At 31.7% G+C, this 24,049-nt stretch overlaps 1 protein-coding gene and 1 long non-coding RNA gene across 3 annotated transcripts; one reads left to right on the top strand and one right to left on the bottom strand.

Annotated features, from left to right (window-relative positions):
* Positions 1 to 11,904: 11,904 nt before the first annotated feature.
* On the bottom strand, positions 11,905 to 16,782 carry LOC120073217 (uncharacterized). 2 transcript variants are annotated; one of them, XR_016527734.1, is made up of 4 exons: positions 16,553 to 16,782; positions 15,820 to 16,000; positions 12,251 to 15,199; positions 11,905 to 12,146 (listed from the first exon to the last, which is right to left on the bottom strand). It is a non-coding gene; the product is annotated as an uncharacterized LOC120073217 (long non-coding RNA). The 2 variants fall into 2 exon arrangements; XR_016527736.1 differs by lacking the exon at positions 12,251 to 15,199.
* Positions 16,783 to 16,939: 157 nt separating this feature from the next.
* LOC120070250 (uncharacterized) lies at positions 16,940 to 23,390 on the top strand. Its single transcript, XM_039022141.2, has 10 exons — positions 16,940 to 17,060; positions 17,373 to 17,445; positions 19,458 to 19,585; positions 20,593 to 20,683; positions 20,918 to 21,081; positions 21,325 to 21,405; positions 21,498 to 21,645; positions 21,907 to 22,002; positions 22,118 to 22,193; positions 22,314 to 23,390. Exons 2-10 carry the CDS (start codon positions 17,392 to 17,394, stop codon positions 22,382 to 22,384), a joined length of 909 nt encoding a protein of 302 aa, XP_038878069.2. The 5' UTR covers positions 16,940 to 17,060; positions 17,373 to 17,391; the 3' UTR covers positions 22,385 to 23,390.
* The last annotated feature ends 659 nt before the right edge of the window (positions 23,391 to 24,049 follow it).

The raw sequence follows: 24,049 nt of genomic DNA, 5'->3' as shown, positions 1-24,049 counted from the left end.
AATTTTTCCTGTACGTTTAAGTGAGTTATTTTAAACTTAAATTTACGGAAATTTTTGTACTTAGTTTTCTTTCGTTTTCAATTTTTCTAATTTACCATTCTTTGAAAATCTCACAAATTTTCTATAAGAATTTAAAATTATGGAATTTTCCCAAATTTTCAATTCTTAAAAGGAAATTTCACATAAGATTTTTTTTTACTAGAAAATTTTCAATCCTTATGAGAAATCCCAACGAATTGTTTTTTTTTTCAATAAGATTTAAAATTGAAGTTGGGTTTGAAAAATTGTAATAAAAAAAATAAAGTAAAAAAATACTTAAATGAAGAACAAAATGGTATTTTCACTATCTGGGGCCCTCCACTTAAAATCTCAAAAAGCAAGAAAGATGTTAAAAAAAGTAGTTTTAAAAAAAGAGGTTAGTTTTGTAAGGTAAAGACTTTTTAAATTAGAAATAACAATTTTCTCGAAACATACACTTTTTTCCCCCCTAAAATTAACTCAAAAAACTAAAGAGATTCTATAACCTAAAAGATCTCCCAAAAGGATTGTACACAACCACAATAGACAAACAAGTGCATAATGGTCTCATTGCAATGATGGCAGAGCACACCAATTTGGGGCAGAGATAATCCAAGGGGCCTTTTTAATAAGAACATCCGCCGAATAAATACGGCCGTTACTGACTTCCCATAAGAAAAACCATATTTTTTTGGCGAATAGGACCGCTCCATGTATTCTTATAAAGGGTTGAATTTTGGAAGTTACCACATGAAGCAAGATGGTGAGTGAGCGTTTTGGATGTAAATACTGGGGTTTATGTCCTAAACCCGTAGGATGTAAATTTGTAAACAAATTTTTTAAAAATATTATTTATCTTTAATAAATAATTATTATTTGTTTAATCACATAACTCAAATCCAATAAATTAAGATCTGAGTTAATTTTCAAGTAATTTGAACAGTATGTGGCTAATATACAAGTGAATCATTATTCAAGTAATAACCTAAAAGATCTATGGTATATGAATAAATTTGGGTGTCATATCCTGATAACACTATGGATACACCACATTTTGTAATTGTTATGAACAATTTAATTTAAATCGTTCACGTGGAGACATGTGAGTGGGGGTATTATATGTAATGAGATTGTATAAGATCAGACCGCAAAATATATAGCCTCTCGTTATAACTCTGCTCACGGAAGAGATTAATATTTCAAATGATTACCATGGAACTCAATCTGAATCTTGAGCGAGTTATGAACTTCTGCTCATAAGGGTTATCTTTTGATTTGTATGGATGAGAGTGACCTTAGTTGCCGACTTGATAAGTCTACCATCTTGGAGATGAAACCAAGTGGGAAGCTAGGAACATAACATCACAAGACGAAATTCACATATTACCTCCTTTAGGGTAAGTAGATAGGTTATTCCTTTAAGTACTGATTTTGAGACTTGAACAATAAAACCTCACCCTCTCACGGGCACGGAGGGATTTTATTTATGGTTGGACCATAAACAAATGCTTCATTAGATGATCAATGATATTTAAGGAACAAGAAGTAACTACAAGGGTAAAATGGTAATTTGATTCAGTTGTAGTTAAATAACCTAACAAGAAGTGGTTAAAAATTAATGGACACATAAATATTCTACAGTTCATAAGAGTGCAACTATTGGTCTACAGTATAGTGTCTCATAGTTAATAAATGTTTATTAATTTAATTAAATAGTTTAATTAATTAATCTCGTATCATTTGAGCTTTTAACTATGGGTCCATAAGGTCCCTCTGTTTGCTCATGACGGGATTAAGTAGGGATTTAGATGTTGTAAATTTGAAGTGTTCAAATTATTGTTTAAGGGAATTTATTGTATATGACACAATTTAATATAATGTATATGGCTACATTATAATATATAGTTTATTTAGATTAGATTCAAATTTAAAACTATATAATACGAGAGAATAATATTTGAGGTTCAAATATTAAATAATATGAATTGATTCATATTAAACCTATATAGTAAATTTAATGTAAATGAGATTCATATTAAACTATAGGTTATGAAAGAATGATATTTGAAAATGATTCAAATATTAAATTAATTAAATATTTGATATTTAATTAAAGATTAAATAAATGTTAATTTGATTAATTAATTTAGGTTAGTTTTAAATTCTAAATTAAATAAATTAATCAGTCAACTCCCTGCATTATAGGGAAGTGGTTAGTAGGGTGAGGGGATTTAACTCCCCTCATATTTTATTTTGAACTCTAGAAGACTAAGAGATACATAATAGCCCTTTCTCACTCTTATATAAAAAAAGGAACAAATAAGAGTTTTCTAGTTTTTCCTTCCCTTTCTCTAAGAACACTAAAACTCCCACAAGCTTCTTTGTTCTAAAGAGAATAGCAGAGAATATTTGTGGTCGTGACTTGCTCGTGATTTGATCGTACAATAGATCTAGAAGATTGGGAAAAGGTCTTTGAGAATTTGTTTTTCAAAGGTTGTAATCAATCTTTCTTAATTAATTACTATATAAAGCATGTTTAACTTAATTCTTTATGTTTCTATTATGTAATTTTTTTTGTAACAAAATTGAGGCAAAGCGATAAATTGCTTCAACATTGGGATTTCAGTAAATTGGCCAGATTTATCCAGGTGATCTCCATGAGCCATCCATCGTAAGGTTGTTTGGAGGCACTAGTAAAGTAGACATGTCCGACCACTCATTGATCTCAGGTTCATTGAGATTGTGTCTCATTCCAAGAACCCAAGCTTTATAACCCCTGTTCCATAATTGTGCAATGGAAGCCTTTTTTTTTTCCCTTGGAGAGGGCATATAACCTAGAAAAAGCATTCTTGAGGGGGTCGTCACCAACCGAATTGATGTTCCAAAATGAAATATTTGCACCATTTTCCAATCGCATGAACAATGTTATCAAAGATGAGATCACATTGTCTGGCGATGTAAGCCCAAGGGCCTTTAGATTGTTTAAAATAACGGTTTTGTGGTTGCAAGGGGGAGCCATATTTGGCATCGATGAGGTGCCTCCATGATGTATCTCTCTTAGAGTGATATGTCCAAATCCACTTTGCCAAAAGACCTTTTTTCCTATTCTTTATATCAGTCAACTCGATGCCCCCTTTAGATATATAAAGTTGAAATTTTTGCTAATTGATAGAGTGAAAACCTCGTTTGTCATGACGTTCATTCCAAAAGCAATTTCTGAACAGTTTCTCAATTTGATCGGCAACCTTGGAGGCAATCTTAAATAAAGAGAGAAGTTATGTGGGGAGGTTACTGAGGGTAGCTTGTATCAAAGTAAGTCTTCGAAGGGATTGAACCCCAACGAAAGTGATTGATCGCCTTGCTTTTAATTATTGATTTGAGTTACAAAATATAGAGAAATAATAAACCAGGGATTAAGCATGCATTTTTCTATTTTGTAAAGAATACAGAGATATGGAAAACTTACTCTTGAAGACCAATTATTTAAAAAATATCTCAACAAGTTTCTCCCACAAACGAATCTATCCTTTCTGGCAACAAGGACACCATAGTTATATCTTCCCTACTATTCTTCGACAAGGACTTGGTTTGTGGGAACTTCTTTCTTCATGGAAGAAGGAATGAATTTACAAGAGAATACTTCTCAATTATTTGTGAGAGAATTTTTATTGAGAGAAAATTTAAGTGGGGAGGGAAAGCAAAAAATAATGTAATTTGTTTTTTCAATACGCTAAATTGCAAATCAAAAAGTGAGAGAGAGGAGTTATTGTAACCCCTCACTCACATCCCTCCATCACTCCCATCCCTTCACCACTCCCCTACAAAGAGAAGTTAACGTGATTTTTTAAATAAAATAAAATAAAATCTCATTCAATTAAATTTAATTATTTCATTAAATAAATAAATAATTAAATTTAAATATCTCATATTTAAATAAATCTTTATTTGAGTCATATTCAAATTCATATCTCTCTCATACCCTATAATTATAATATGAATCTTATTCATAACCTATAGTTTTTATATGAATCGCATTCATATAATTAATATTTGAATCTTATTCAAATATATTACTCTTTCATATTATATGGTTTATTTTTTAATCCTATTAAAAATTAACTTTATATTATAATGTATCTCTATACATTATATTAATTTTATCTTTTACAATTAATGTACATTCCCTGATTTAACTTGAACAATTCAAATTCTTCCAAATCAATTTAATCCTTGTTTTACCTTTAGTGAGCTAGGAGGGCACCTAATGGACCTAAAGATTAGAAGCTCCAATTATCCGAGATTATTAATTAAACTCTTTAATTATAGAGAAGTTCTTATAAATAGAAAAATCCAAAAAATATTTACATTTTATAACAAAAAGTTTCAAAAGTATTTTGTACCTTTTAGCACTTTTTGCTATAAAATGTAAATATTTTTAAATATTTTTTTATATTTAAAAAAGTCTCTTAATTATATAATCAACATTCATTAACTGTGGGTTATTTCATTAAAGATCTACAATTGCACTCTTTGTGTTGTAGACTATTTTTGTATCTATAGATATAACCATTATCAATGAGTCGGACATTCACGAGTCGTTCATAATTACAATTAGATCAACTTACCATTTTATCCCTATAATTACCTCTTATAAACAGCATGTAATTCAATGAGAGGTTTATGAAATTTGTAACCTATGTATGTTATGGATACCTAAATTAAATATTACATTTATAATACTCCCCCTTAAGTATCCATATTATATAAAATAAATGTCTCATTAAAATCTTACTATGAAAAAACTTGGTGGGAAAAAATCCTAATGAAGGAAAAAGAGTACATTATTTTATATATTTTAATGACCGACTCATTAAAATCCTCAGAAAAATCATAGTCAAGGGAAAAAGAGGGCAGTAACTTTGTCCTTTCGTGGAAACGTCACTTGACATCTCATAATCATCGCATTCAAATGTTGTGTAATAACTTCTCAGATGTTGTTGTTGAAAGAACCTATGAAGGGCCCTTAAGCGGAATCAATGAATCGTCCCAAAACCAAATTTTCATATTAAATTTTACAGAAGAATAAAAGACAGATCATGCATTTAATTCGTCAAATATACAACATGCTTATGAAAATACAGAATAATTAAATAGGTTTCAGGAACCCTTACCCTTGAAGACGTTTCTTCTTCTCTGTGAAAACCTCATATGAAATCCAAATGGTCAAATGGGCACCGTCAATTGATTAATTCGGTATTCTCTGGTGAGAATCCAGGAGGTGTGGGATCTGATGATTTTGGATTGAGAGGGAAGGGAAAATAATTGAGAGAAGAGAGGAGAAGCAAGGGAATATTTCTCTAAGATCTTCACTAAAAGCTTCTGTGTTGCAGGTGTTGGGGTTGATGCCCTAAAGTATCGTGTCCTGTAATTTGTAAACGGTATATACGAACACCTATGATTATTAATATATGATATTTACTTCACATCTTGTTGTTTTGTTCGGTTATTTGTTTTATTTACTTTACCGCAAACCAATAAACATAAAATCCCTAGTTATCTGTATGTGACTCAAGCATGTATGTGGTGACATACAAGTGGATCATGTCTTAAGTGATAACCAAAATGGCCTATAGTATATAGATATAGGAGGGTAACCTTATCCTGATAATGCTACAGACGCGACCCGCTTTGTGGAATGGTCACAAGTGTTGTGACTTGCCACAGATGATTTGATCCTGATCATTCGTGTTGGGGACATGCGAGCGGGGGCGTCCTATACAAAGAGTTTGTATAAGACCTGACCACGAAGTGTTAACGTCTCGTTATATAACACCGTTCATGACAGAGACTTCACTTCACTGGGATGACCATAGGTAACATGACCTCAATCCTGAGTGAGTTGGGAACTCTTGCCATTGAGGGCGGTCCTTTGATTTGTATGGGTGTGAGTGGCCAAGTCGCCGATTTAAAGCTACCATTTTGAGGATTCTTCTGATTTGGGAGCTAGAAACTCAGCTACACAAGATGGAATTCACTCCTTCCCCGAGGCAGGGGTAAGTAGATAGATGGCTCCCTTAAGGGATGATTCCGGGTCTTGAACGATGTGGCGCCACACACCCTCTCTTGGCCCGAGAGGCGTTCACACATAGTTGGACTATGTTGTATTGTTCATTAGAGGAATCAGTGGTACTTAAGGAGTGAGATGTAACTACAGGGGCAAAACGGTAAATTGGTCCAGCTATACTTATGAGCATCTAGGAAGAGTCATCGTATTCATGATTGGTTATGTCTGATGGACACAAAAATATATCTGTGGTAAGAAGAGTTCAACTGTTGATCTTTAGTGGAATCACTGACAGTTAACGGATGGTGGATCTCGTGGCTAAAGAGTTTAGTCAGCTATTCACGTACTGTTGGAGCTTCGAGCCACAGGTCCATTAGGTCACCTAGATAGCTTAGATAAAGTCGAGAACCAGTGTTTTGGTTAATTTGAAATGTTTAAATTGACAAGAGGAAGTTTAATTATATATGATATAATTGGATTGGTTAATTATATATGATATAATTGGCTAAATGTATGAGATACATTATTTTGGAGGAAATTAGATATAAATATGATTTATATCAAGTAGGGGAGAAAATACTATATTAGATATATGATATCAAACTATAGGATATAAATATAATATGATTATATTTATTAATTAAATTAATTGATTAATTATTTGATAATTAACAGATTTACCCACGTTTGGACGTGGGAAGTGGGGCTGCGATGGTTATGGTATCCGGTGAATTAACACAATGAAAATCGTTTTCATTTTAAAAAAAACATCGTCATGCATTCGTATTCGCTCGCGCCCAAAAGAATCCGTGAAAGCGATCGCGAGAACCTATATGATAGTAGCTCGTTCGTCTAAACGATCGTCTACCTCACGCATTCTCTAAACGATCGTATACATTTTTCCTAAACGATCGTTCAGTTTTTCCTACACGATTGTGTAGCTCTACTATACGATAAACATTTACGCTATACGATAGCAGAGTTTCATCTCCCACTTGCTTATCGTCTACAAGACGCCTTCTCCTTTGTCCTTTATCAAACTCACCAGTGCCCACTCTTTGGATTTTTGACACCGAGGATACCTGGGTTTCTCTTGTGGTGGTGTCGTCCCTGCTGCATTGTTCGTGTACGTTCGGATCGTTCTGTTGCAATCGACATATTTACTGGGTGCTGGTAGATCGGTGGGAGGTTTTCCGCTGCTGAGGGTTCAGACATTCGAAGACAGTCTTCGTTTGGTATGAACCTTTTTCCTTGTTGATTATTGTATTCTGAGCATCCGATAATGAGTTTTATATGCATAACTGTATGTTTGGAATGTATATCGTTTGCATTTCGGTCATTGTGGAATCAGCGCGATCTAAACCCGCTCATGAAAATCTCGGTATGAGATCCTTCAGCAGGAACAAGAAGAAGAAAAAACACACTCCACTCTCTCTGTTAACCATGCACATAATACGCAAGTGTAGAAAATATTGGGGAGGGAAGTTAATTCCCTCCCAATAATTCAAAATATTAAATAACTAATTTAAAAAATTATATATATATATATATATGTATATAATTTATTATACATATATACGTAACTATATGTTACATCTCATAGAATATATAACTTATAGTTTTTATATTTTATCAAATACAATATAGCCTATAGTTTCAATTTTCTCTTACCAATAGCTTTTTAATATAAATCACATTTATATTAAATTTAATTATATGAATCCAACTCATATAATTAATATTTGAATCATATTCAAATATTTATTTCATCTCATAAATACTTAATATTATAATGGATCAAATACATTATAGTTATTATATCACGTATAAATAAAATTTAATTAATTATATCATATATAATTAATCCCCTAAATTAATTTGAAGAATTCACATTAATCCAAAAATCGATTCTCATTTATTCCTGTTGAACTACCGAAGGAACCTCATGAACTTGTAGCTTGAAGCTCCAACGGTACATGAATAATTTAATTAAACTCTTTAATTAAATTATTCACCATCCGTTAACTGTCGGGTACTGCACTAAAGACCGACAGTTGCACTCTTCGCACTACAAATATATTTCTGTGTCCATCGGATATAACTAATCAACAGTACGATGACCCTTCCCAAATTGCTTGTAAGTATAGCTAGGCTAAAATTACTGTTTTGCCACTATAGTTACATCAAACTCCTTAAGTACCATTGATCCCTCTAATGAACAATAAACCATAGTTCAACTATGATCAAACCCCTCTCGAACCAGAAGAGGGTGTGACATCACATTGTTCAAGCCCCAGAATCAACCCTTAAGGGAGCAATTTATCTACCTGCCCCGACATTGAGGAAAGAGTGCATGCGTTCTTGTGTAGTTATGTTCTCAACTCCCCAATTAGACGAATCTCCAAAATGATAGGCTTGTTGAGTTGGTGATCTGGCCTCTCACTCATACAAACCAAATAACCGTCCTCATAGGCAGGAATTCACAATTCACTCAGGATTTAGGTCATGTCATCTATGGTCATCCTGGTGAAATGTAAGTCTCTATTATGAATGACATTATATAATGAGACTAAACATTTCGTGGTTCGGTCTTATAAAAATTCATTTGTACAGAATATCACCACTCACATGTCTCCATATGAATGGTCAGGATAAGATCATTTATAGTATTTTACAACAATTGTAACACCTACAAAGCGGGTCATACTCGTGGTGTCACCAGGATAAGGTATCCAGCCTTATCCATCTACTACAGATCATTTAGGTTATCACTTAAACATGATCAACTCTTATGTCTCTACATACATGTTTAAGCTACAAGATAACCCTGGATGTTAGTTTATTGGGTTGTGGTTAATGCAACTAATTTAGAAATAAAACATCAAATATTTTATTACACAAATAAAACGTTTGTACAATACAGTTACAAACTATAGGACCATACGAGATTTAGGGCATCAACCGAACAATCTCCCACTTGACCTAAAGTTAGTGGGGTGTGCAGTGTAAAAGTCATACTAAAATCCAAAGTACACAAAGTAATAAACTAGGGCACAAACCACATAGTACAAAATCTCCCACTTGCCCTAGTCTAAACGTGGCTTGTCCCATAGACCCAAACTTCGCAGGTGACCCTCAAACACCTTAGCCATAAGGGCCTTTGTAAACAGATAAGCAACATTGTGCTTCGAAGCTATCTACGTGACGATCACGTCTCCTCGATGCACAATCTCTCGGATGAGATGATACTATAGGTTATATTGTGTGATGGGCTTTGACATGTCTGGAATAACTTCCAGATCTGTCAAGAATTTCCTGAGCCAAACAACTTCTTTAGCAGTTTCACAAGCTGCTATATACTTGACCTCCATAGTGGAGTCAGCAATGCACCCTTGCTTGGTGCTCTTCCAGACTACTGCTACTTCGTTAAGAGTGAACACTGATCCTGATGTGGATTTCCTAGAATCCTTATCAGTCTGAAAATCAGAGTTCGTGTATCCAATAAAGATCAGATCCTTAGAACCATACACAAGCATGTAGTCCCTCGTTCTCCGTAGATACTTGAGAATATTCTTAACAGCGGTCCAATGATCAAATCCTGGATTAGATTGTTATCTACTGACTATCCCTATCTCATAGTAGATGCCAGGTCTCGTACATAACATCACATACATTAAGCTGCCAATAGCCGACGCATAGGGGATCCGTCTCATTTTCTTAACCTCTTGAGGTGTCTTAGGACACTGTTCATTAGACAATATAACTCCGTGCCTGAAAGGTAGCAAACCTCTTTTAGAGTTTTGCATTGAATACTTGACAAGCATTTTGTCAATGTACGATGCTTGAGACAGAGCTAGCGTTTTGTTCTTTACTAAAGATCTAAATTCCCAAAATAAACTGAGCATCTCCAAAATCTTTCATTTGGAATTGGGTTGTTAGCTAGTTCTTAACTTCAGTCAGTAGACCTATTTCATTCCCAATGAGTAGGATATCGTCTACATATAACACTAAGAAAGCTATTGAACTGTTGATGATTCTCTTGTACATACAAGGTTCATTAACATTTTGATCAAAGCCATAAGATTTGATAGCAGCATCAAACCTTATGTTCCAAGATCAAGAAGCTTGCTACAATCGATAAATGGACCGATTAAGCCTACAAACCTTTTGCTCTTGACCTTGGGTTATAAATCTCTCGAGTTGCTCCATATAAATTGTCTCATCTAGATTGCCATTCAGAAAGGCATTCTTGACGTCCATTTGCCAAATCTCGTAGTTATAATATGAGGCAATGGACATGAGGATTCTGATAGACTTCAGCATGGCAACAGGTGAGAAAGTCTTCTCATAGTCGACTATCACAACCTTGGTATAACCTTTTGCCACCGGTCTAGCCTTGAAGGTTTGTACCTTCACATCAACACCCCATTTTCTCTTGTAGATCAATTTACAACCTATAGGTTTTACTCCATTAGGTTGATCTACAAGATCTCATACTGAGTTGAAGTACATTGACTCCATTTCGAGATTCATAACTTTGATCCACTCATCTTTGTCAACATCCTCTATTGCCTTCTTGTAGGACAATGGATCCTCAACATCTCTTTTAGCTACCACAACAAGGATTTCAGTTAAACCCATGTAACAGACAAGTGGGTTTGCAACTCTCCCATTACGTCGAGGTTCCCTCAACACTTGAGGTAGATTTGACCTACTAGATGATCCATCTTCAACAACTCTTGTTGAGGTGTTGGGTTTTTCAACAACTCTTGTTGAAGGTTCAGTAGTTTCTTTGGAAAGTTCATTCAACACAATCTTACTGTGGGGCTTGTGCTCCTTTATGTGGTCTTCTTTAAGAAAAGTAGCATTTGTCAATGCAAAACACTTTGTTTTCTTTTGGGTTGAAGAAGTAACCACCTCTCGTTTCTTTGGGATAGCCTATAAATAGGCATAAATTTGAATGAAATTCTAGTTTCTCAAGATTAGCCTTAAGCACATGTGCTGAGCAACCCCAGATTTTGAAATGACCGTAAACTAGTTTTACGGTCATTCCATACTCCAAAGGTATTTTGGTAACACTCTTGAATGGAACAAATTCAAAATATACGCTACAGTCTCCACTACATAACCCCAAAAGGAGTCAGGTAAGGAAGCGTAACTCATCATAGACCGAACCATGTCCAACGGGTTCGATTCCTCCTTTCGGATACACCATTTTGCTGAGGTATACCAGGTGCGAGAGTTGGGATACAATTCCATGTTCTATCAAATAGTTTTGGAATGTTAGATCCATAAACTCTCTACCTCGATCATATCAAAATGTCTTTATTGTTTTACTTAATGCATTTTCAACTTTAGCCTTGAATTCTTTGAACTTTCTAAAAGATTTAGACTTATGTTGCATTAAATAAATATACCCATATCTTAAATAATCATCAGTAAAAGTGATGAAATATTCATAACCTCCCCTAGCTTTTACATTCATCAGACTACAGATGTCTGAATGTACCAGCTCTAGAAGTTCTTTGGCTCTATGACCTTTTCCAGTAAAGGATCTTTTAGTCATTTTGCCTTTAAGGCATGACTAACACACAGGTAACTCACTTTGAAGTCCATTATTCACCAATCTCTAAATCTTATTGAGATTAATGTGTCATAATCTTAGATGCCAAAGTTGGACATTTTCTTTAGGAGAAATTTTAAGTCTTTTATGTTGAGCTACCGCAATTTTAAACATTTCAGTGTTATGGAGTGCCTTAGTTGCTAACGGTCTTAGCACATAAAGGTTGTTTTCATGTTGAGCTACCCAAATATCAACACAATTTTTTTGAAATAAAACACTTTATTTACAATAAAGTTGATATTAGTACGATTGTTCAAGAAAACACTTTACAGAAATTGGATTCCTTTTTAAATCAGGAACTACATATACATTTTCTAATAAAATGAATTTATTTTGTAACGTTAACTGGAGACTTCCCACTGCCATAGCCAAGACGACGTGCCCAGTTCCAACTCGCATCGTTATCTCACAAGCATCAAGTTGCCACCATGAACTAATTCCCTGAAATGAAGAATAAACGTGGTTAGTGGCGCTAGAATCTATAATACAGGAAGAATCATCATTCTCTACTAAACATGTTTCCGATACAAGCAAATCACATTTACCTTGTTTGACCTTATTCTTTTCTGCCAAGTACTTGTGGTAGTTCTTCTTTCAATGGCCATCTTGGTTGCAATGGAAACAGATTTCCTTTGCAACATTGGCTTTCTTTTGAGTAGCGACCGGTGGGTTAGTTTTCCCCTTTCCACCTTTCTTCTTCTTCCACTTTTTATTGCTAGAGAAAGAAGGTACAAACTTAGTCCTAGAAGTCGAACCTTTGTGGAACTTAGGATGAAACAACATTTGCTTCACCCTTTTGTCCTTTACTTTTCATCAAGGACTAAATGGTCTATAGCTCGTTAAGGAGGATGGTTAGGTTATAGTCAATCCTATTCAAAACAACATTGCTAAGGAAGTGAAAGAAACTTTCAGGTAAAGATTCCAAAATGAAGCTAACCCGACTGACTTCATCGATGACGTACTCATTCATCTCTGTCATGTTGAAGTAAACCATCATGTTGAGAACATGTTCTCGAATAGATACCCCTTCTTGTATACGAGCATTAAAAATGTGTTTGAGAGCGTCATGCCTAAGCTGTGCAGACGGTTGTCCAAACATTCCTTTCAGGGACTCCATGATCTCACGGGTTGTAAGCATGAGCTCATGCTTCTTGGCCAAGACTTCAGAAAGACTAGCCAAGATATATGCTTAGGCCTTTTCGTTTGCCTGTGTCCAACGCTCGTATGTTTCTCGAACATTTCAAGAAGCATTGGGAGCTGGAATGGGAGAACAGTCCTCCATCATGACGAAACGAAAGTCATCAATTATTAGAATTGTGTTGATCGTGTTTTTCCATGAAGCGTAGTTTTCGCTCGTTAATTTTTCAATGACGAATAAATTTAATGTTGCCGAAGTCATAGTGAAAAACGTTTGCTGAAACCATACAAATTATTTATTATTAGTTTATTTGCATTAAACCAACAAGACAACCAATCAATTCTAGCAAAATAGTATAATGTATCCTAAATGACATCTATTTTGTAATGATGTTTTAGTGAGACATGACAACAATCACTGCAGGGTGATCATGTGCCCCTTCACTAAAATGAGACATTCTCAACCATTAGACAAAAACAACTCTTTGTCACTATAACTAACCATCACCATTGTTTGGTCCAAAATGTGTTAACTTGCTTAACAATTCTTTTAAGTGTAACCCCTCTTTTAGGTTCTAGAGTTTCGCTCCAATGAACCAACCATAGGGAAAAATCGATTGGGTCATGAAACAGCAATCCTATTCATTTCTGGAGATCGAATAAAGCATCATGCAAAAATGTTATCCTTTAGAAACTTTATTGCCTTTAAAATCATCGAGAGTTTTTATTATATATTCAAATTATCAACATATATATAGCAAATATTGACTATAATTTCTTATAATATCATATTGAAAAATAGGGTTAATTTTGTACCCTTATTTCAACAAATATTTGATCAAATGATTAAACTGCATTCATTAGGAATGTTTTATTAGAATCTTTGTGATATATATATATATATGTATATATAATGCTTTAAAATTTGAATTATATGATTCTGGTAACTTTAATCATTCATGGATTTTTATAAATAAATATCATTATTAAAAGACTCATGAAAATGTTGTATGACTACATCCTTATGATGTATGTTAATTAGATATCTCCTGGTGTTACATCCACCATTAGAAAATATGTCTACTCATAATCAATACCAATCCATTGCAAGAATTATTGTGGAATCTATCTCGTTTTCTACCTTGTAACCTTACACTATTTGTTTTTCTTACAAATACTCATCATTTGTATCCCACATGTCTAATATTCTCTAATGTCTTACTAGTAGTTCTCACGATTTGAAAATGAGTTTATTTCTTTTGGATTGTTTCTTTCTACATAAGTCAATCATTTCTATGTCCACATTTTTCAATATATTTAAGTACATCATACTCATTTTCATTAATAATATCATGAGTAACATTATATGCAAAACATGTTGTCAACTTATATAAATTCGGTTCCTTCCTTTTCTATCATGACATATAATTTATTGAGATCTCATTATTATCCTCATTTTCTTCAAATGAGTACTCATATTTAAGATTTTTTTCTGAAATATCCATATTCTTAACTGAATCATTTTGATTATTGACCTTTTTTTTCGATAATTTTTATCTTTAGAATCGATTTGTCTACCACACTTCAGGCACAATGTAGATTCATTAGTAGTGAAAACTTGTCGTATTGAAATATCAATTTTAGATAGCGTAAACTGTAAAGATGTTGGATGAATCAAAGAGCAAGACCAAGAGCCATTGAAAGTCCAGATGCTGACCTAGTAGAGAAAATAAGAACTTGGTCACTCATTTAAATTGTGTTGAAGGCAAGTCCCATGCAGCATAAGAAACAATCCACACTTCTGCAATCGAAGTAGGTTGAGTAGATAACCGATAGAGGCGAGGAGGACCATAACAAGGACCCTCAAGTTAGCCAAGAATGATGCCAAAATGTTGACTAACCATTACCAAGACATCTGAACAAGACTAGCAACAAGACCAATGGTGAAACAAAAGAACTGCCAAGTTGATTTGTAGAACCTCCTTGAACTGTCTTAGGCCAAATGACAATTCTACCTTGGAAGAATGATATTTAGCAACAGTGAGTTTATGCCAAAGAACATTATCCTTATGTAAGAACCTAAAATCTATTTTGTTTAGAGAGCTAAATTGCAATGCTTGACTCTCTCAATAACAACAGCCCAAGATATATAGAAGGCCAAAGCAAAGACCCCACTTGCAACCAAATTTCACCATCAAACGGCCCATTTCTGATTTGTCAATATGAGTTCCCAAAAACTCGCTCTTGGCAAAGTTAATTTTTAGTCCAGAGGAAAATTGAAATATCGTGATAATATCAAAAAGATTATCCAAGGTTTTGAAGTCAAAACTAGAAAAGAACAATATACCGTCAGCAAACTGCAGGTGATTGAAACAAAGACAAGAGTCACCAATAGAATGAGACAATTTGATCCAGACATGCACGGTGAGATGATGAACGGCTAAGGAAATCGAGACTAAAATGAAAAGAAATGGAGGTAGAGGATTATAATTATAGGGGTGACTTTGATTTATTTGTAAACCATTTGGAAATCATGGAACAATGTTCAAGTTTCCCTATCTTCCATTTATCCCACGCAGCTATCCTTTTCTTCAACAAGATAAGAAATTTTGACTTAATTTTAATGCACACCCTTGAGTTTTAAGATGACATACATATTATAAAAGTTGACTGGCAAAGCTTGTACTAGGCTGTATTATAATATGGTGCCTCATTTTGAACTGTTGATAGGTGGTGCATGGGAAGCATTTATCTAGGAAGCATATATCTTTGTGAGTAGAATGTGAGGAATTTAAGAGCCAGTACTTATGGTTTAGAAAGCACTTTTGACTTTTATTTTTCATTGGCTTTCATGTTGATAGTGGTACCAATGCTTGCTGTTATTAACATTTTATTACATGATTAATTAGTTGAAATGCTATTTTATGTGGACTTCTAAAATGCTATTTATACAGCTAAATGATTCAGGGGGCTTTACCTGAGTGTTTCTCTTCAACACATATTTTGGCTTGGTTAGAGCACCATGCTGGAAAAGTCAAGAATCCTGCTTGATATTAACTTGTTCCCTTCTTGGCACTTGTCGGGCAAAGATACCGAAGTAAATACTCATTCGAAGAACACATATCAACCAAATCCTGATGTGTTCTGGTGATAGCCATCTGCAAGGATTTTAAGGCAGGAAATAGGTTTGTAGAATTTTGTTGAATGTACTTACCATGAATTTTGCAAAGTAAATAAATTAATGGTGCGTTTAATCATTTCCACAACTAGAGTCTCTACAGCTCAAATACAATATCTACATGTAAATTGGAAACTCAAGAAACTACCTGACACCTACAGTCTACAGCTCAAAAATCTCTTCCTCATGACTTAATGTGGAAAGCAATAGAATCCATGGGGAGAACAGGTTTATCTCAAGTACTATAAATTACACAATAACCAAAAGTAACAGAATCCAATCTAAATCCTTTCAACATAAAACATGATCAACAAACAATTCAAGATTTTCAATACAACACAAAGTTGAAAGCCCAAACCAAATCAGGGGAACTGAAATTTCATATACTTTATATGACTTTTGTGGTGTCGTGACGTGACAACTTCCAATCAAACAAACAAATCATATATGACATTTCTATTTGCATTAAAGCCTCGAACTAGTTAAATGATTGCAAAGATGATATCTGAAATAAAAATAAAAGCAAACTGACCTTGATCAGCAATGTTCCTACGCCCCCTCGATTGTATACATCGATCGGATCCCAAGAACAACTCGGCGTCGGAGATTGATGAACAAAAATACCCCATCGGCCTTCGGGAGAGACGGCGATTCAGGAAATATTGGAAGATGATTGAACGGGAAGAGTCGCTGTTTTGTTTGAGACTTAACAAGGTCGGTAACGGAGAACCGGTTACAGACGGGTAAGATTAACGCAGTCACAGTGTCCTCCGAATAGAGGTAGGGTTTTTGAAGGGTTTAATAATTTTGGGCCAAAATAAATCAAATTAAAACCCAAGGCCCAAGCCCAATGATGGCCCAATTATAAAAAATAATTCCCTCCCTTATTATTTTCATTTTCATCATCTCCCATAATTCCCTTATTCTTTTCCTTTCTTCTTCCATAATAATCCCTCAGTTTCATCCTTTAATCATATTCTTTGCTTTTTGTCAATAATTTCATCCTACAAATCTTGCTAAATTCAGCATCTACAACAAAGGTTTGAAATTCCTTTTCTTTTTCTTTTTCTTTTTTTTTTTTTTTTTTTAATTCTCTCAAATTACATAATTTCTTGAAGTAATCTTGATATGACCTTCTTTAATAACTGAAGAGATTATTTTGTGAGACAATAATCCTACAAGCATTAGTGAATAAAGTATTATATGATCTTCTTCAATTTAATCATTTTGTTCTTCCTTGTGATTGTTTTCAGATTATAATAAAGAAATATTATTGAACATTACTTTAGGGAAATATTTACCAAATTACTTTCACTTACTTTATATTGTTTTTGTTTTATGTTATATCTAAGATTTTGCTCTCAATTCATAATGTCTTCCAAACACCTTGCATCTTCTACTCATTCAGAGCTTAGGATTTTTGAGGTATGAGTTCTCTCTATTTTTATTTTACTTTCTATAAATCATTCTAGTTTTATAATTTGTAATCTTCCTAAATATTTAATTAATGCATTTTCTGTGTTTTTCTAAATTGAGAATATTTTCTACTTACAATGACATGCACTTATATACCCTTGTTGATTGGATAGGGATGTTTGTAGAAAAATTAGTTTTGCTTGTGAATGTGATTCTTTTTACATTTTAGTATTTATGATTATGATTGTAGTTTTGTATTCAACTCTAATTTTGGTTGCAATTTTTTTTTCTTAACTAAAATTTTAAAACAAAAATAAGTTTAATTTTTATTTTTAGTTTTTAAGTACTTGGGTTTTTTATATCACTCTTTAAAAGTAAATATTTATAAGTTAATTTTTTTTAAATACAAAAATAACCTTTTTAGTCCCTAGATTTTGGATCTAGTTTCTATTTGGACTTTAGGTTTCAAAATGTTTTATATTTAATTCTTAGTTTTAAATTTGGTTTTAATTTAGCCCCTAAATTTTAAATGTTGCAATTTATTCTTGAGATTTGAGTTTTGTTTCAATTTTGTCTCAAGATTTCGAGATTTTACATTTTTAACATTTTTTCAATGAATACTCGCTTTCAATTATTAACGTCGATGTCTCTTAATTAATTTACGATTATTATGAAGTAAAATTTTAAATTTAATTTTAAAAGTGATGGAAATAGTGAAACTTAATTAACTATAATTAATTAAAAAAAAGTTTTTAGTACAAATTTGAGGTTAAAATTATAAAATTTAAAATTTAAGGGAATAAATTGAAAGAAAACTGTAATATCAAGGATAAAATTAAAATTAAACTCAAGATTTAAAAACTAAATATATAATATTTTTAAAATCTAAATACCAAATACAAACTAGACCTCAAATTTAGAGAAAAAAGAATATTCTTTTTCCTTAAAAAATCAAAGCTCGAATGATTATAATGGGTATTAGTTAATGATCTATGAATTGGACTTGTTTTTTCATTATGTTTTACACCGACTTTCATATCTTTCCTTAAAAAAACATTATATTTTAATTTATCTGAAGTTCAAAAAGGGGAAAAAAAATCTTTATTCATTAATTTTGAAAACTTGATTTGATTTTTAAAAATGTATGAATAATAAAAAAAAAAGAAACACATCAGTAACAAGTAGTGATCCTAAACTTAATATTTTTTAAAGATATTATTGAAATGTTAAAAGCTTCCTTTGATAATTATTTGACTTTTGATTTTTGAAATTAAACTTATTCCATCTCCATTTTTTATCATGGATTCTATTTTTTTTAAGTAAGAGAGTTGAATTCTTAACAAAATTTCAAAAAAAATAAAAAATAAAAAAATTGAAAACTACAGCTCCTCTCAATAACAATTTATTCTCACATCAAAATTTTTTCATTTGTTATCTACTTTTTACTAATGGTTTAAAAGACCAGATCACATTTTGAAATTTTTTTAAAAATAACTTTTAAAAAGTTGTTTTTGTTATTGGAAGACTAAGATTTTAGTTTTTAGTTTTTAGTTTTAATTTTTGACAATTAAGCTTGCAAACACTCATTCCACCTCTAAATTTCATGCTTTGTTATCTACTTTTTTATCCATATTTTAAAAAACCAAGTTAGGTTTTGAAAAACTAAAAAAAATAATTTTTTAAAATTTGTTTTTGTTTTTGAAATCTGATAAAAATTCAATTCTTATACTAAAGAAAAGATGAGAAAAAATAAACTTAATTTTTAAAACTCTAAAACAATTTTATAACCAAATTATTGGTTTTTCTTAGAAAAATTAAATAATTAATTAACCGTTTAGATAACTATATATCATCTAATATCTATTAAAATATCTTTCTAGTCAAAGATCTAAATTTGGCAGCATTCAAATTTGGCCCTCACACTTTTTGGTTAAGCTTCAATAATTTAATTTCTTAATTTTAAAATTATTTTTTTAACTATATTATTATTTTTTAATACAATTGTTTTTCTTGAATTTCAGGACTTTGATTATATGGATTTGATTAATAATCTTCACCATTTTGATAAGCTTAGGATAGACGACTCTGAGAGGTCATTGCCCACTCGACCTCCTTCGACCATGTATTCTCGTGGAGATCACGCGCCAAGGTATTAAATATACATTTTCCTAATTTCGGAAAATCCAATAAACGATTTTATGAAAATAAAATAGTTCACAATTAATTATTTTTGAAGAAAAATATTCTTTTAGTCTTTAGGGTTTAAGCACAGGTTTTATTTGGTTTCTTAGTTTCAAATTGTTATATTTTTATGGGAGATTTTTAAAAATAAAAAAATAAAGGAAATTATTTATACAAAATAACAAAATTTTAATATTCTTTAATAGAGGCTGATAAAAGACTATTAGTATCTATGAGTAATAGAAACTGATAGAAATCTATCAATATGTTTTTTTACTATTTCTGTAAATAGTTTGACATTTTTTACATCTATCAAAATTTCCCTATTTTTGTTTTGAATTTTGAGTTTATAAATTTTTATCTGATCTATAAATTTTAAAATATTACATTTTTTCTCTTAAACTTATAATTATTTAGTTTGTTTAAATTAATAAATTGACATTGACACAAAAGATTGAAAGTGAGAGTTTTTTAATAAAAAAAAGATCAGATTGAAAAGTATACATATTGAAATCCAGAAAATAGTTGAAACGAAACTAAAAAGCTCAAAAATAAAGTGTAATATTTTGAAACATAGAGACCAAATAAAAACTAAACAATATAAAAAATGTATTTTTCCTTGATTTTTAATACCATCATCGAACCTTCAATTTTTCTTACTATATTTTTTTAGAGGTAATTATTAAGTCGATATAAATCTTATTTTGATCTCCATACTTTTTGTTGTGATTCACTTTAGTGTACACAACAAATTTTAATTACGTATATTATTTATAAATATAAATTAAATAGTAACTTTTTAAAGTATAAGAATGAAGAGAAATTGAAAGTACTAAAATAATCGGAATTTATAAAAAATAAGCTACGTAGCCCATAACAGAATTGAATGTATTAAGTTATTCTCTGGTTTAAAGTATTAATTATAATAATAGGTATTATTTTTGGTAATTTTGCATGTACACTTTGGGTCATCAGCAACCATAGAGAAGCTGCAATTGGTTATGATCACTTCAATATGAGCTATTTCCATGAGACTCGAAATATTTGTGCTGAGCTGCCTGTTGAGGTGATTACATTAAACATATTTTCAAAATTAAACTCATTTTTTTTCAAAATAATTAACACAATTTTTTTTTTTCAAAATAATTAACATTCTAAGTTTTACACCCTTCATTTTATATAAAAAATCGGGCAACAACTATCAATTAATTAAATATATATACATTACTATTTATTATTAATTTTAGTACCAAATTAATTAGTTTTCACATTTTTATGGGCCTATTTTTTAATTTTGCAGAAAAACGAAGGTGTTAAGTATCAAAACTGGGACGATGTTCCATATTTGAATTTCGAGAGCAAAAATAAAAATGAAAATCCTAATAATGACGTAAGAAATAATCAAATGTCTTCAGATGTCTCCACGGATTCGGTGAACAATTGCAGTAGCTCCAAAAGAAAGAGGTCAAATTTTCTCTTATTTCTACATATTTATTTATTTTTTATTTTTATTATTATACTATAATTAAGAGAGATTTTCAAAAAATAGAAAAATACAAGAAATTATTTACCCAAAATTACAAAATTTAATCTTAAACTAATAGAAATCTATTAGTGTCTATCAACATTTTTTTTCTACTTTGGTAGATGGTTTGACATTTTTTTTATCTATAAAAATTTTTCTATTATTTATTATATTAATTGTAGGGAGAAATCAAAAGTGGAAGAGGAAAATAAACCTATCTCAGGGCCGCGTTGTAATTGTACGAAAAGCGAGTGTCTAGATCTGTAAGTGAAACACACGTACCCACACACGCACACGCTTAACACATATAATTAAGTGAAATTTAAAAAAGTAATTACGGTATTTAGTTATGCAGATCTTGCGAATGCTTTACAAGTGGTATGTATTGCGGCGAAGATTGTGGCTGTACGGATTGCTTCAACAATCGTTTGTATGAGGACACAGTTGAGGTTGTAAAACAACAGATTCTATCACACAATCCCTCGGCTTTTGCTACAAAAAAGGTTCGTAATTCTTTACAATAAATATATATAATCATTTTAATTACTTCATATTAATATTGTTTTAAAATGTTTTCATTACCTCACAAATTTTGCGTTTCTCACGAGTTTAGTAAAATATCAAGACACTGATAGACTACTATAATCTATTCAGTGATAAATATTAATAAACAAGGACATTTTGTTATATTGGTAAATAAGTTAGCTCAATTGGATATATTTGAAAACAGCCATAACTTTTCTAAATATTAATTTTATATGCAGGTAAAGGAAAGGAAAACAATAGCTTCATCTTCAGAAAGAAGAGGATGCAACTGCATCCATTCAAAGTGTCGGAAAAAATATTGTCCATGCTTTCAGGTTCAGTTTCAAAACAATTGTTTGTGAGATTATTTTTCTTTTTGTAAAATTAAACCATAATATATATCTTGTATACAACTAATTAAATTGAGTCTTGTAATTTTTATTTTTAAAGGCAGGAGTTCCTTGCACTGAAGCATGCCATTGTCAAAATTGTCAAAATCCTTGTGGCATCCGACCAAGTAATTCAGGTTGTGGAACTTTCGTATTAAACGAAATCGTGTAGAATTGTAATAATTAATTAAATAATTAAACTTGTAATTTAACCTAGTACTGTTACTAATTTTCTTGATCTGCTTGGTTTTGATCAGTAGCAGGATCAAGTCATGGAAATAGTATTAGTGAGGAAATGAGTGACAACTTTCAGTTGTTCAAGGATTGAGACAAGTTCCCAATAATTTCTCATCAACATCAACATATTGGAGTAATACTGGGTAGTTTTAGGCCTAATTTTTCCCATACATGAATTATTATTCTAATGGAAGTTCTGCTCAAAATGTTGTTGTTTTGTGAAATTTTGTTTAGTGTTTTGACTTGTAGCTTGTGTGTTGTTAAACTCTTTCAAAGTTTTGATTACCATGTTTTTGAAGTTCTTTTTTTTTTTTTCTCTTTTTTTTTTAAAAATAATATTGGAAGCATGTGATGGACATTTACAAATAATTCATAATCAACAAAAGAATATTTGAGAGGAAATAAAATTAGTCACTTATATAAACACATGAAACATTTAAAGTCCTAGACTTCAATTCATGAACGTGTCTAACTCTCCCATACATGAGTCTACTAACTTTCATCTATTAATGTACTTAACTCTCAAATATCTTAATTCATGTATAACTTATCTTGAGTTAAAACATATGCTTGAATTTTCAACATCCTTTAACTTAATTCATGTGTAGCTTATATCTTGAATTAAAAACATGCTTTAACTTTCGACATCCTCCTTAAACATGTTTTATGAAAACTCCAAATAGAGTTCTCAACTTGTTAACAAATCAATTTTGAGCGACTTCGTGAAAATATCTGCGATTTGATCTTTAGTTTTCATATATTCAACTTGAACATTCTTCCTTGAAATGTAATCTTTGATAAAGTGAAATATTATATCAATATGCTCACTACGATCATAGAATATTGGATTGTTCACTAGAACAATTTTTGATTTATTATCTACATGGATCACAATTGCATCAGCTTGCAGAATTTCAACTATCTTCAGCAAATTCCTTAACCAAATTGAATGTGAAACACATAAAGCTGCAACAACATATTCTGTCTCATAAGTAGATAATGTCACAATAGGTTACTTATTAGATGTTGGTGGAGTTGAGTTGATTATTTTAATCAACTCACCCCAACTCTCCCTCCCTCCAATGTTTTCAATGACTTTACTCGTCGGCCATTACCAATGACTACTACAGCCCAACAGCAAGAACTTATAGCGAGATCTTACGATCAAATAATATTTATAATTACCGATCTACTGAGTAATATTGACGGCAAGGCTGAGTTGATCCATAGAGAAGCACAATAATTATTTCACCAAGATAATTTCCTAATTAAAGCGGTAAATGAGGGGGTTTTGTGTGGATAGAGAAAAATGTAGAAAATAAAGTGCACGAAAATAAAGATAGCAGGTAAATGTAATATAAATGAATTATCTTGTCTAGGAGCAAATGGTAATTTGATGTCATTTGATCATTGAATCTCAAAATTAAACATACATTTGATTAGCAAGCATATAATCGACTCACTCAGCTTAACCAATGCATTCGAACTACTAACTTGTTGGAAAAGCCAAACAAGCATCCTAACTATTAATTAAGACTAATGTCCTAATTAAACTAAATGTTGTCTTCCTACTAGATTCGATAACGTCCATATAATCCTCAAACATTTTCGTCAAGATTAAGGTTTTCCTGTGACGATTAATCAATTGGATAGTTGAATTTGATTAACCGATTTCTTTGAACCTAAATTGAGTATGCATGAAAGATCTATGGATACACCGTATCTCAAACATACATGGATTCAACCTTGTTACTTG

This window comes from Benincasa hispida, chromosome 1 (assembly GCF_027475165.1).
Source record: "Benincasa hispida cultivar pf3 chromosome 1, pf3_genome.v1.1, whole genome shotgun sequence".
Lineage (NCBI taxonomy): Eukaryota > Viridiplantae > Streptophyta > Magnoliopsida > Cucurbitales > Cucurbitaceae > Benincasa > Benincasa hispida.
This window is presented reverse-complemented; position numbering and strand designations above follow the sequence as displayed.

What these genes read in the sequence shown, in the direction of transcription:
- LOC120070250 (XM_039022141.2), top strand. Translation starts at nt 17,392, where the DNA reads ATGTCTTCCAAACACCTTGCATCTTCTACTCATTCAGAGCTTAGGATT. An exon ending in CGTGGAGATCACGCGCCAAG is followed by an intron (nt 19,586 to 20,592) that starts GTATTAAATATA and finishes TTGGGTCATCAG; the next exon opens with CAACCATAGAGAAGCTGCAA. An exon ending in CGGCTTTTGCTACAAAAAAG is followed by an intron (nt 21,646 to 21,906) that starts GTTCGTAATTCT and finishes TTTTATATGCAG; the next exon opens with GTAAAGGAAAGGAAAACAAT.